The sequence below is a fragment of the Pinus tabuliformis genome, chromosome 3_1 (assembly GCF_031772625.1).
Source record: "Pinus tabuliformis cultivar Carrire ecotype Pingquan chromosome 3_1, CPIR1, whole genome shotgun sequence".
Taxonomy (NCBI): Eukaryota; Viridiplantae; Streptophyta; class Pinopsida; order Pinales; family Pinaceae; genus Pinus; species Pinus tabuliformis.
In genome coordinates, this window is record NC_142301.1 from 139,504,989 (window position 1) to 139,519,977 (window position 14,989).

The 14,989-nt window shown below is 36.2% G+C and overlaps 2 protein-coding genes across 2 annotated transcripts in view; both read right to left on the reverse strand.

Moving 5' to 3' along the window:
- Positions 1-257: 257 nt before the first annotated feature.
- On the reverse strand, positions 258-834 carry LOC149186164 (histone H4-like). Its single transcript, XM_089410923.1, has one exon. It carries the CDS (start codon positions 782-784, stop codon positions 473-475), a length of 312 nt encoding a protein of 103 aa, XP_089267049.1. The 5' UTR covers positions 785-834; the 3' UTR covers positions 258-472.
- LOC149186165 (histone H4-like) overlaps positions 258-14,989 on the reverse strand; it is an 86,008-nt gene continuing 71,276 nt past the window's right edge. Inside the window, exon 2 of the mRNA XM_089410924.1 lies at positions 258-397. The gene's annotated coding sequence lies outside the window, so the exon portion shown is untranslated. The remainder of the gene's footprint in view (positions 398-14,989) is intronic.

Here is a 14,989-nt window from a genome sequence, read left to right on the forward strand (position 1 = left end):
AAATTCTGGCCAAAACAGTAGAAATAGAGGGAGTTTGGCTAATCCATAGAAAACACCAAAGTTAACAAGGCAATCACTAACTACACCCCATTTAGAAATAATTTCGGCCAGTATATCTTGGCATAATTTGAAAATTAAAATTGAAAATAATCCCAAAATTAAAAACTACCCTCTTACCCTCGTTATTATCATAATCACACAATCTACCTTGCGATTTGGTCCAGGTTATCACAATTGCACCATCTGAACAATAAGAGTAATCAAATTGAACGAACTTCCTTTTTTTCAGCAAATTACGGCCAAGGGAGAAGTTAAAAGTAGGGCATTCCAGTGACGATATAGATAACTCCTCTCAACACACTGAATGAACTCGTACGACCTTCAATTAAAACAATATATTCGACACTCGACAGTGTCTAGAGACACCATAAATGACGGAGTAATGAATGAACAATGGTCAGAATGAGACTTCTCAGCCTCCAAAGCCGTAAAGAGTTCGGCCCTGCCTTTTTAAGGAGTAGACAACATCCATGGCTGTCACAGTCTTTCTTCTCGCGTGCTCTGTGTATGTCACGGCATCCCTGATCACGTTCTCCAAAAAGATCTTCAAGACGCCTCTGGTCTCTTCATAGATGAGACCGCTGATGCGCTTTACGCCTCCTCTCCTGGCGAGACGCCTGATAGCAGGCTTGGTGATACCCTGGATATTGTCTCTCAGAACTTTCCTATGCCTCTTCGCACCTCCCTTCCCCAAACCCTTTCCTCCCTTTCCACGCCCAGACATCTTTCTCGGTACCTGCTGCTGCTTTCAACCAAAATGATAGAATGAAGAATAGCGATGCTGTGGAGAAATGCGAGAGGCGAATATATATATCTAGAGACTCTGTCACTCACATCACGATGCTTCAATCCCAATGCCTTTCATCAACGGCTCAGAGATCTCGATCCGTTTCACCTCGATCGGTTTCTTGAGAACCGTCGATGAGATTTCATCAATGGCTGCAATCAAATCGATGAGGATTGATGAATTCACCGTCGGCTTTCAAAAACAGCTTCATTGAGCTTTAATTTTACTTTATTTAAGTTTTGAAGAGTCGTTGCCTTTGACTTTAAATTAGATATTTTGAATCTCATTATTTAAAAACATTATACGTTAAGTTTTTCTTTCTTTTCTAGGTTGAATAATAAAAGTTGGGTTTTGGATTTTTTTTTATTTTACAAAGAAGTTAAAAAGAATAAAAAAAGTTCGTTTCTTATCAAGTCTTGAAAACTTATTTTTTCCTTTCAATAATGACATTTAGAATGCTTTAAGGGAAATTAAAACTTTAGGAGGCGGTTATATTATTTAAAGATTTGGGGATTTGGTTTTGAATGGAATACTTTAAAAGTTCTTTAATTATGAATAAACTAATAGGAGTATGTGAAATCGTTTTTTTTTTCAAAAGAAAAAATCAAATTTTAATTATGCATTCAAAGTTTACATTTAGGTTAAGCTATTGATTATATACTTGTAGTGTAGTATGTGCATCAAGGTTAGATTAGGGGAAAGAAAACGGAACCAGTTATAGGTTGGTACTAAATTTCGGAGATTTTACAAGCAACAAAAAAAAAATCTGGAGCCTAATGTAAAATACATATTATCGACCTAAATGAAATTGTTGAGCGACTCAACCAAGTTACCCTAATAAAAAATTTCAGAGTAAAAATGGACATGTATGAAACCTATAATTGCTAGGATATGGAAAACAAAATTACAGAGTCAGGGATCTAAGTCAACCCCACTCGAAGCATCCTGAATCTTGTTGACATCCTGTTAATTTTAGTTAACAATAGTATGTTCTATGTTTAATACAATTTACTTCAATGTTCCTTAACAATCCAATAACAATTTCCAATTTCCAATAGCAATCACAATAATCACATCGACAGTTAAAGCAAATGGAACATGAAACAAAATGCAGAAGACAAGCCAAGACAAGAGGACACCAAATTTGGCGGATTCTAGGGATAACCCTTTGATCGAGTCTTCTTATTATTATATCAAATGTTCAACAGAGAGAGAGAATACAAAAATCAAATCGACTTGCCCAATTCAAAGTCAAAACAACCTTCTAAATTTCTGCAATCAAATGCAGTCAAACTTCAACCCTAACCAGAAAAGTCAACATTGGTCAAAGTAGCAATAGAATGTCCTCAAAACAACTTGGTCTTCCCTAGTCAAACTTAGCCTAATCAAGAGCTCAAACTTAGCCCAAAACATTGATAAAGTCAATTGTCAAACTTGGTCAAACTATTGTTTGAAATCTTTGATCAACCTTCAATTTTGGTATGTGGTCAAAGTGCACAAAATGCCTCGATTTATGTGCCAAAATATGTGCCTACTGAGACAGAAATAACCCCAAAAACTCGAAGTCAAATGATGCATCGAAGGTCACGGTCAACGTTGGTCAAACTGTAGAATTTTCATGATTTTTGGCCCTGCAGTTTAGCTCTGAAATTTCATCCTTCTTGTGCCACAAGTGGGGGAGAGAGAATGCCAATGTTGTACGAACCAATGAGAGAAGGAGAGAGAATGTGTGAGTGATGAAGATGTCAAATGAGGTGAGAGGACACTTGTATGTATACAAGTCAATGAGGGTGAAGAGTCATGTCTATTGGGCTTCATGAGCCTACATGATGATGTGGCCGACTTGAACAAATTGTATGTGAGTGGGCATAATTTCAAAATCATACTTATGCTTGTCCAAATGAGATGATCCTTATATCAATCTTGGTCCTCTCGAAAAGAGGAATCTAATGCAATCATCATCTCCATCAAAAGAGTTGTCCCAAGGTGAAATTTGGCCCTAGTTGCCAATTTTAACATATCCTAATCAGAAGGATTTGTATCTAATATAATCTGGGAACATGTAGAGACCTTCCTTAGACAGGGCATCAACCGATTTATTGAACTCACGATGGATGTGTGTGAAAGTGACCACTCGGAATAGGTCTTTGATTTTATGGATCCTCTACATCCAATGTCCCATAAGAACGGGTGCAAATGTCAAGTCTTTTTTAATCTAATCAATTGTCAGTTGTGAGTCTCCAAAAGTGTGTACAATATCCAAGTTCATCCATCTTGTGTAGTACAAGGCACCCCATAAAGCAATGAGTTATGCCCTGTTTTTCATGCCATTTCCACCATTCCAACAAAAATGAAATTTGTAATCTGGGTTAATGGCTATAAAAACCCCACATCCACATATTACGTTTTGAGCTGTCCCATCAAAGTGTCCAAGAGGAAATGTGATCGAAGCATCCTTGGGTTTAATATATCTTGGGGGCATGTGTTTGGGAGGGTTTTTGTATTCCATATGAAAATGGCATATGCATGTGCTTATACTATCAATGTGGAAAGGCTTGTTTTCGAATATTTTGGCATTTCGCCATTTCCAAATGCGTCAACGGATGAAGAAAGAAATAATTATGTGTTCTTCATGGGCTTCAAACCAATATTAAAACATTGTTCAATGGTTGCAAAGTTCTATTATGTGATTATATTAATCTTTTGTAGGACACCTATCCACACTACTTTTGAGGCTTGACATTCAATGAGCAGGTTTGATATTTTCACCTGTTTTGTGGCAAAGATAACACCTATCCATGCCTTGAAATGCCCTTTTGCATAGGTTGTCCCTTTAAAGATTATGTCCCTGCATACCAACCACCCAAAAAGCAGGAGTTTTTTTGGAACATGCCATATCCACGCTTTGTAAAACAAGTTCTTGACTTTCGGGCCACTCATAGTATATGATATATGATTATAAATCATTTTAACAAAGATGCGTCCTTTAGGGAATCATCGAGCCATGTTAGCTTGTCTGCGTCTCCATTCAATGAAATAACTGCCATAGATAATTGTTGTATATATTTATTCCAGCGGCTGGATAATTCCTCATTAATATCAAGTTCCTTCGCGTTCTTCCACATTGGGTATTGCTTGTGTGAATCCTATTCTTTTTTTATTTGTGAGAAGTGGTAAATATATCTGTCATGCAAATGTTTTATGATATTTGTTGGGAGGTTTTGATTCCCCCAATGCCATATATCCTATCAACTCTGATCATGGCTTCCCTACCCGAGGCTATGTGTTAGAAAAATATAAGAGAGCTAAGAGGTTATACACACAACAAATCACACACCTTTTATTTATTGATCACATAAAGTAGTTACATATATAAGAATTAGATCATTGACTTCTAGATGATAAAATCTGAAGAAAGTAGGTCTATGACTCATAGACAACTCACACACATAGGGAAATAACAACTTCTAGATTCACTCCTTGGGATTCACAATTACAACTCATACACATGGGAAACAACCACATCTAGAATAACACCTCGGAATACTCATTGACAACTTTTAATACACATGGAACACATGACATCGAAGCATTACTTCCAACACTATGTACTGTCCTATGTTCTTTATCGACCATCTCCTCATTTGTATAAGGCTTTTCCATATATATGAACCAATTTTAGTGCTCTTTGCACCTTGTCTTATTCAGTCCATGGCTCCTTGTTTTTAAGTATTTTTCTTTTATGATGTTTTTCCAAATGCCGCTCCCAGTTCTTTCCCTCCAGAGACTTATAGTCAATAACGCCCATCGAAAAATTATATCTTTTTTATTGCCCAACCGCCAACCTCTAGCTGCCTGGTAATAGTGTCCAAACATACTAGGTGAATCTTCCTCCCTTCCTTATTGCCTAATGAGATGAAATTTGCAGTAATGATATCAATGCACATGATGATCTCTTTTGGAAGTCTATATAGATGCATCCAATACACTATTAAATTTTGTAGAACAGAATGGGCCAATACTAGTCTACCTCCAAAAGAAAGCCAATTGCTTGTCAAATTATTTAATTTTCCCTTGTATCTGTTGATGATCCATTGCCAATCTAAACTAAGGTATTTATTTGGTTTCATATGAAACCCCAAATATGTGAAGCTTGTTTCCATTAGAATAGTGGAAACCCCAAATATGTTTGTGATTGCCTCCATAGAGTGTATGATATTTGATTTTGTGGAATTCATAATTAATCCCAATGCATTCCCAAATGTGTTGATGATGCGAAGTAGATGAGACCATTGTTCCACTGATACCCTTCCAAAGAGAAAAATGTCATTGACGAACATCAAATGTGTGATGGAGGTTTTCTTTGTAATCTATAGACCTAAAAATAAAACTTGTGCTTTTTTCCGCCTTGATCCGTCTGTTGAGGCCTTCTATGACAATTAGAAACGGAAGTGGGGATAAACAACAACCATGTCTCAATCCATGAAAAGTGCGAAAAAACTTAGTAGGGATGTCATTTATGATAACAAAGTAGTTCGTCGAAGTAACACATACCATTACCCATTCTACAGTCCCCACAAAAATACATATCTTATGTAGTATCAGTCTAAGATAGGTCTATTCCACGCAATAATATGCCCTATGAAGATCCAATTTAAAATGATGGCCTCCCTTCATTTGGTTTTTAACGTGTGTAGGGCTTCCTGTGTTATGGCGACAATGTCTTGTACTTTTCTATTCTTTAAAAAGTCAAATTGTTCTTTAGGAATGTGTGAAGAGAGAAACGTTTTCATCTATCTGCAATAATATTCGAAATTAGTTTGTATATTATGTTGCAGAGCGAAATGGGCCTACAATCCTTGAAAGTCTCCAGGTAGGAAACCTTTGGGATCAAAGCAAGAAAAGTATCATTAATAACACCTGAAACTTTCCTCAGAATCCTCGATTCTTCCACCATTTTTAATAGTTCTTGTCCCCTAATGTCGAAGAAGTGAATACAAATTTAAACCGTCCATCCATCAAGACCCATACACTTGTCTTTTGAAATTTTTTGTAGGACTTTGTGTACCTCTTCCAGCAATATGGGACCACCCACCTTCCTATCCTCTTCCTCTTAGAAGAATCTAGGATAACCTGCAAAGGTCAATTGGTTTTCAATTTCAACATCCTCCCTTGCCTTGTAGAGATTTTCAAAGGGTTGTACGGTCAAATGTTGAATGTCCCTATTCTTTGTAGCCTTATTTCCATAATCATCATCAATTTCCCAAATTGTATTTGTCCTTCTTCTATGGGAAGCAAAACTTTGAAAATATATTGTATTCTTGTCACCACATTTTATCCAAGTCACTCCACTTTTAAGGCGCCATTCTTGTTTTTTTTTTTTGTAGAATATCCCTCTTATGTGATTCAAGTAGCACCAACCTCCGTTGAGCCTCCTCCATAAATGTTTTTGCCTAACCTCACTATTCTTTGTAGATTGGGTAGAGATATGAGATGCAACATCTCTAACATTGGAATATAGTTTTTTCTTCCCAAATCCCTATGTTCAAGAGCCATTATTTCCAAGAAACAAAATCAACAAACTAAGGATAACGACTTTAAGTTGGGAAACCACTCCAATGGTAAGTTATAGGAATACCTCCCAGTCGTGCAAAAGTAACGTTTGAATTTTTCGAGACTCGTAAGTGTGAATATATGGAATTGTCCCCATATAACAAGATAGAGTTGTCCCCATATAAGATTATAAGAAAAAGTTGTGAAGCTTCTTCATTAAAGTTCCTTTTGTGTATCTCAATCCTAAAATTATTATTTAAAATTATTATCTTCAACAATGGTCAAAATTGAATAGCTTTTTTAATGGATTCAACCCCATTTTAAAAGGGCAATTCAAAAATACAAAGTTTTGAAATTATTTGTTATTTATGGAGGAAGACAAATATTATAAGATTTTAATCTAAAGGTTAGATTTGTAATAATTCATTAATTCTCCCACTTCCAATGTTTGGTTGGTCAATGTGGATTGGTTCATCACACAATATTTTCCTTTAGCATTTAAAGACTAAAATCATCTCTATTATATATGGCTCTTATCTATTTCTTGCTATGGCCTACTCTTCCACAACATTAAATCCATCACATAGCTCACACACAGATAGATATCCAATCACCATATTGGTGTGTGCATTATTTTTATCGTCACTTACTAAGAGCTTCCAAAAGAAGCAAAGCAATGATACCTTGTAAAGTGAACCATCACTTTCATTTATGTGTTATGAGCATTATTCATTCTTGTTAATATGTGAATTGACATCATATTTATTTTACATGCTTCATATTTTTGAATTCCACAGTCATTATAATGATATTTGCTTCAGTATCTTTGCCTCCAACACTCATCATAATATCATTTCCTTTGTTAACTTTGCCTCCACTCTTGCATATATAAAAAATCAAAACAATTAGTCATAGATTATGGATGCAAATTGTAATGACACTGGAAGCTTACTAGTAAGATTAGTTACAAATAAGTCATTAAATTTCAATTTTGAAAAACAACAGACATTGAGCAAACCCAAGAAAATTAGGTTGTCTCTCTTTTTTCATGTTTACATATTCCATTTCACTAATAGCAATGAACATATTGATTCACAATTGTTTTATTACATTCATAATGTTGTTGAAAAATGCAACAAGAAAATCCTAATTTAATTTTGTCCTTGAATTAAATTGCAAATCCAATTCTCATAGCAACTTCTAATAATTAACTAAGTTAATTTGACTTAGTTGGCTTGGTTAATTCGAGTTGGGAGTCTAACTAGAGTCATGTATATTGTCTCCTACTTTTTAGGAGCCTTGGTTGAGTTTATTTTGAGTTGTAATTATTCAATTCAGTTTAACTGGGTTAATGTAATAACCCTAGTTAAAAAGGTATGTAAAAATATATAATACCATGGTCATGGAACACGTATTCCAAGTTGAATGGTGGGAAAAACATCATAGTGGGTGTTCACTTCGGTTTATTATGGGTAAGGAAATTGGCAAAGACTTTGGGAAGGCAAAGTGGTATTAATTGGCATTTTATTTATGAAAATAATGGAAATTAGGAGAAAATGAAGGTGAAAGGACACAAGTTGCATGTGAGGAGGAAATTGAAGGAAAATAATGGAAAATGAAGAAAATAGAGACATCATTGATAAAAAGGCTTATAAGGATCAATGGGCAAGCTTTTGACAGGTTTTTGGTGGAGCTCACTTTTATTCTCTCTCTCTCTCATACGCTTGGACACTTCGATTTTTCTTGGAGCACTCTTGGAGGAGTGTGGCATACTTGGAGTTATGGAGAAAGAAGGCAAAGGAAGAGTAGGAAATCACAAGAGGACATCAGGATCAACAACTATAGCGGGTTTTTCTTACAGGTACCAAGTTGCATGTATGTTTCCTCACTATTTTTGGCATGCATGGCACATGCTTGTTTTTTCTTGGTTATGATCTGTCATTGGCATGGAGGATTTCCTGGATTGACATTGGATTTTCCTAGCCCTTCCATTTCCTAGATATGCATGGTGTTGTGGGCTCATTTCTTTGTTTTTCTAGTTGGTTCTCATGTTTCCTTTAGCTTGGGTTGAGTTACTAGTTACTGGAAGCCTTGGTTGGATAAACACTTGGAAGCCCTGTAACAACTTGGGTTGAGTTACTAGTCCTGGAAGCCTTGGTTGGAAAAATTCTCTGGAAGCCCTTGGTGGGTTGAGTTACTAGTCCTGGAAGCCTTGGTTGGACAAACACTCTGGAAGCCTAACGACAACTGTGGGTTGAGTTACTTGTCCTGGAAGTCTTGATTGGAACAAACGCTCTAGAGCGCTGAAAGATTTGGGTAGAGACCAATCTGATGATGGTTTTTTGATGTCCAACCGTGAGGTGGAATCACTGTTTGATGGGTTGAGGTGGTTTGGCCTCTAGAAGCCCTGAATGATTTTGATTGATGTGTTTTATGTTATGCAACTAGCTCACAAAATAAAATAAAAGATAGATCAATGACTTCAAAATCAGCCTCTTTGAGGTGGGCAACCTCCTTTACATTACACAAATGAATAATTCTTGGATGATACAAATGAACCTCCTTTCTATATATAGGAGTCTAAGGGGTCACAATATAGTCAGAGTCGACATAACAATAATATTCTAAGGGCACAACAATAAAACTAGTGGGCTTCTATGGGGCACAATAATAACAATATGGGGACTACATGGGCACAACAACATAATAAGGGGGTTGCACTAATAACAATAAGGGGCTACACTAGTAGTATAGGGACCTAACATGCCCCTCTCCTTCAAAAAATTGTTGTCTTCAATGCTTGAGTAGTTATGGATGCTTCTATATAAAATTCTCATCCTCCCATATGGAATCTTCAACGGGTAAGTTCTTCCACTTGATGAGATACTCTGAAATTGATCAATTTCTTAGTTGTCGATTTCTTGTTTCTGTGACCGATTCAGGTTCCAATATGATTTTTCCTTGCTCGTCAAGTTCTAGAAATATTGTTTGAACTGGGATCTTGTCACCTATAACCTTCTTTAAGCATGACGCATGGAAAACTGGCTGCACTCGTGAAGATGTACGAAGCTCCAATTTGTATGCCATAGTACTAATCTTTTGTAACACCTTGTACAGACCATAATACTTTGGTGATAATTTATTATTCTTCTTAGCTTGCTTGAGGGACATTTGTTTGTATGGTTGTAGTCATAGAAATACCCAGTCACCTACATAAAAACTTCTTTCGCTACGATCTTGATATGCTTGTTGTTTCATTCTATTCTAAGCCAAATTGAGGTTATCCTTTAAGAGTTGGAGAACTTGTTGTTGATGCTTGATGTGAACTTCCACTGCTTGAACCTTAGAATTTTCTCTTAAATATGATGTGACTGATGATGGATGATATCCATAAAGTGCCATAAATGGGGTCATTTTTGCTTCAGTATGGAAGGAAATGTTATACCACCATTCAACAAGGGGAAACCACTTAATCCATTAGTTATCGTACCTAAAGATTATAGCCATTGGACTCCTAGTACAACATCAGCACCACCCATTGGAATGGAAAGCATTGAACTATTCAATACATATTCTCCCATAGATAACTTTATAATATGGAACTTTCCAGAGCAATTTATGGTTCCTCCATTTGCAACCATCACTTGACACTCTGGTGCTAGATATAGGAAGAAAATCAATTCCTTGGCTATCTTACAATGAATAAAATTATGGGTACTACCCGAATCAATCAGCATTATTACATTTTTCTTCTTGATATGTCCTTTTATCTTGAGGGTTTGAGGAGTGGTAATTCATGCCAATGCATTACAAGATATGGTCAGATTCATTTCTTCTTTCTCTAGGTTTGGTTCCTGGTGTATATCCTCTTATTTTGACGTTTTTTGTTCATTTTCTTCCTCCTCTTCACAATCTATGTAAAATAATTTCTTCTCGGCACACTTATGACTTTTAGTGTATTTATTGTCACAGTTGTAACAAAGCCCTTTTACTCTTTTTTCTTCCAATTATTGTGGTGTCAACCTTGTAGGTTGTGGAAGGCTAGGGGCAACAACACTGACATATTTATAGTTGTGAGTGGCAGGCTTCCTTGTTGCCATAATTTTGCTTTCAGTTTTTCTTGCCAACCTAAATGCCTTCTCAATTGAATTAGGTTCCCAAAGGTGAACCTCGTGTTGGATGTTATCCTTTAAAGTCCCTATGAACACATCAATCTTATGCTCCTCTGGAATACCTTTTACCCTTATATCTAATTTTTGGAATTCCTCAATGTGCTCCACCATAGAACCCTTTTGTTTGAGGTTTATCAATTGGCTAAAGAAGGTGTTGTTTTTTGTATCCTCATAATGTGCTATCATTTCCTCCATAAAAATTGACCAAGTGACAATTTGTTTACGAGAGAAAAGCCAGTGATACCATACAAACTGATTGGGTTCCAAATATAAAGTTGCAATGCGTACCTTTTGTGTTTTTGCACATTATGGAGATCGAAATATTGTTCCATTTTAGTATCCATGTTACGGGATCCTTGTCATCAAACTTCCACATATTGATCTTTGGAACGTGGTGAGTCTTCAATCGAACGTTATATTCTATGAAATCATGATTAACATTACTTTTGTTCTCATCATGAGTTTCCTCTACTACCTTTTGACCATTAGGAATCATTTTGTGTAGCAACTTTGCCAAATCTCATTTCAAACCTTCCATGTCTATCTTCAAATCTTCAATGTTTTATTTCAGTTTTACTTCTAAACCATCCATCTTATCTTCCATGCCATCCATCTTAGCTTCCATGCCTTTCTTTAAACCATCCATCTTAGCTTTTGTTACTTTTTGTGAGAGTGAAATTTGTTGCACCTGGTCTCGTAATTTTGATATATCATGTTGCATTTCTTCCTATTCTTTATGAGTCATGGTAGAGATTTCAGGTTGCTTACTAGGCGTTTCCATTTTATTTCTTTGGGGCATCAATTAATGATAATTATGCTTCACTAATCCCTTTGAATCACTTCAAACTAATTTTTCAAACCAAACTTATGAATTTTTTTTTAAAACTACACACATGTTTTCTCTTTGTAGGAGATTGATATTGAATCTGTTGTATCTTTGTAAGTTTGGATCTCCAAGGTCTAAAATTTCTTCTTGTAGTAGCCCTGTAAGTCATCTTTCTTACCCCGCCATTCTGATCAATATTGGATTCTTCAAGAAAGAGTTATGTCAAATGTCCCACAATGACCTGATTATAGACTATTTCAGTAGAGAGAACTTGTATGACCTTCCATGTGTCATTGTTTCGACAATTAGACCTAAAAACGATACAAAAAAAACTAAAGCCTGTCCTATTTCTGTAACTTCTTATGAAATTTTAATCTGATGCTTAGAGAGAAAGTTATGATGATTTTGCAAGGTCACCTGTTTGTGATGTAATTCGAGATCCTGTAATAACCTTAACGTCCTTGGATCATATCTCCGCAAATGTAGTGAGAAAAGATCCAAAATTCAGACTCAAGGTTCATCAAGTTTTCTTCTGAAATGGGTTTTAATTTTATCTTTTGAAACTTCGTAGAAAAAAAATTATAGTGAAAAATCTAAGATGACGTATTTGAAGCAACGAAACCCTAGAATCCAAAGCTTTGATACCAAATGTTATGCAACCAACTCACAAAATAGAAGAAAAGATAGATCAATGACTTCAAAATGAGCCTTTTCAAGGGGGAAACCTCCTTTACATTACACAAATAAATAATTCTTGGATGATACAAATGACAAGACCTCATTTCTATATATAGGAGTCTAAGGGGTCAAAATATAATCAGAGTCAACATAACAATAATATTCTAAGGGCACAACAATAAAAATAGTGGGCTTCTAAGGGGCACAATAATAACAATATGGGGACTACATGGGCACAATAATAACAATATGGGGACTACATGGGCACAATAATACAATAAGGGGGTTGCACTAATAACAATAAGGGGCTACACTAGTACTATAGGGACCTAACATTGGATGAGATCCCACGTTCATGTTTGGAATATGGCACGGGGGTGACTGATTGAAGAGAGATTTGGCTCAGCGATGTCTACGGTTGGGTGGTTCATGGAAGTCCCACAACTCGTTGGCCTTTGCATCATTAATATGAGGTTATTTCTGCTTGTTATTTCATGAGTATTATACTAGTTTATATGAGTATTATATGGTTGTTGTTTCATTGGTATTTTTGTTGTTATTATGCTAGTTATGCACATGTATTATGACAATGGATATGTATGGCTCTCATCATGTTTTTACTTGTAAATGAATGAACAATATATATATGGCCTAATGGATGAAATGGAAGTTAATGTGTTGAGGCATCAATGCTTCTTAGCGATTCTCAAATGAGTATGGGACCCCTATGCTCAGATATTTTGTTTAAACTTGTAGATTACATATTTGTGACATGTTTGACGAAATTCCTATCATTGCTATTAGGGGTCCATTCAAGTCCTTGTTCAAGTAATTGCAATTGTATCATTGTTATGTTGTTATATTTCAGTTCTGAAAGTGTCATTTAGTTCTGGGCAGTGACCTGGGCTTTGGGCCTGAAAAGTGGCTCAAATACCGTAGACGTAGGCACAACACTGGGTAGAAAATTCCCTAGTCGCATGCATATCCATACTGTGGGAGCATTTGGAGCCTCTTGGACGCATTCTTGCCCATATCAAGGGAGCATCCAGGGTTTAATGGCCTAAAACTTTAGTTGGTATTAAGGGTTGGTTACTTGAGTGGTTGGGATGGCTCCTAGGAGTTTTGTTGCTGATGTGGAAGGTCTATGTGATGTGCTTTGCTGGTTCCACTTCCTTAACTGACACATAGGGAGTCGAATCATATCATAGTAACTTCTCGTCACATGTTTACCCCGGTTGGCCGATTACTTGGGTAAATGTGGGAGGAGGGTGTTATAGAGTGGTAGCAGAGCATGGTTCACCCCTCATACTAGATGGGCAATGTGTTGGTCATGCATTCATATCGGTTGCATGTGTTCCTTATGCTTGTAGTCCATGTTCTTTTGCATTTACATGGTGTTGATCATGGTTGTAGTGATGTTGCCATGTGAAGGTTGATGATGTTGTTGTTGGGATGCTTTAATCATTAATGCATGTCAGTTGTATATGAATTTGTTATGCATGTCAGTGTCCATATGTTATTATGCACGCATTGTCATGGTTATAGTTATGCATGTATAGGAGGTCAAACATGCATTGTGAGGTCATTGTATGCATTTTATTTTATCATGGTGTTGTTGGTTGTTATTATGCTGATGTGTTGGTTACCTGAGTGGTTGGGATGGCTCCTAGGAGTTCTGTTGCTGATGTGGAAGGTCTATGTGATGTGTTCTGTTGGTTCCACTTCCTTAACTGACACATAGGGAGTCGAATCATATCATAGTAACTTCTCGTCACATGTTTACCCTGGTTGGTCGATTACTTGGGTAAATGTGGGAGGAAGGTGTTATAAAGTGGTACTAGAGCATGGTTCACCCCTCGGACTGGATGGGCAATGTGTTGGTCATGCATTCATATCGGTTGCATATGTGTTCCTTATGCTTGTAGTTCATGTTCTTGTTGCATTTACATGGTGTTGATCATGGTTGTAGTGATGTTGCCATGTGAAGGTTGATGATGTTGTTGTTGGGATGCTTTAGTCATGAATGGATGTCAGTTGTATATGAATTTGTTATGCATGTCAGTGTCCATATGTTATTATGCACACATTGTCATGGTTATAGTTATGCATGTATAATAGGTCAAACATGCATTTTGAGGTCATTGTATGCATTTTAGTTCATCATGATGTTGTTGGTTGTTATGACGCCAATGTGTTGGTTGAGATAGAGTAGGAGATGCAAACCATTGAAGTGAAGTTGCAACATTGGACCTCAAGGCAAGAGCATGTCGTCATACAGGTTTTTATGTTGGGCATGCATGTATGTAGGTTAAGGATTGTTATATGCATTATGGTTATGTGTATGCCTGTCATTCTATTGTTGTTGCAATTACATGCATGGTAGATGCTAGTTGATTAGTGTAGTCATATGCACACATGTTGCATAATCATGCATGGTAGTAACTTGTAGCTGTTTTATGTTAGTTAACTTGATGATTATGCTATATGTTGTTGATGAGTATGTTATATGTTAAATTGTTGTTGTTATATGTTAGTTAACTTGATGATTAGGGTTATTGCATTTAAGATCTTGATGTTATATGTATCATGCTAATTTGGATTAGTCTATGCAAATGGTCAGGGTTATGACATTCAGGTATGAGTTAATATGTTGTGATATTATGTCATACTAATCTAGACTGGTGGTGCATATGTGATTGTTAGGCATGGATGTTAATTATTTATGAGTTTATAATGTGAACATGTTAGCTAATTACTGTCATGGATATCATGACTTTGTTTATGGTTGAGTGGATATGTTGTGAAGTTATATCGTGCTAATATAGCTTGATTGTGTAGACAAGATAACCTCCTTTGAGATACATCAAGGTATGAGTTTTATTATGTCATATGCTTAGTGCTTCACTGTTTGAT

Excerpts from the sequence above, each read along its gene's own strand:
- LOC149186164 (XM_089410923.1), bottom strand. The coding sequence starts at position 784 with ATGTCTGGGCGTGGAAAGGGAGGAAAGGGTTTGGGGAAGGGAGGTGCG.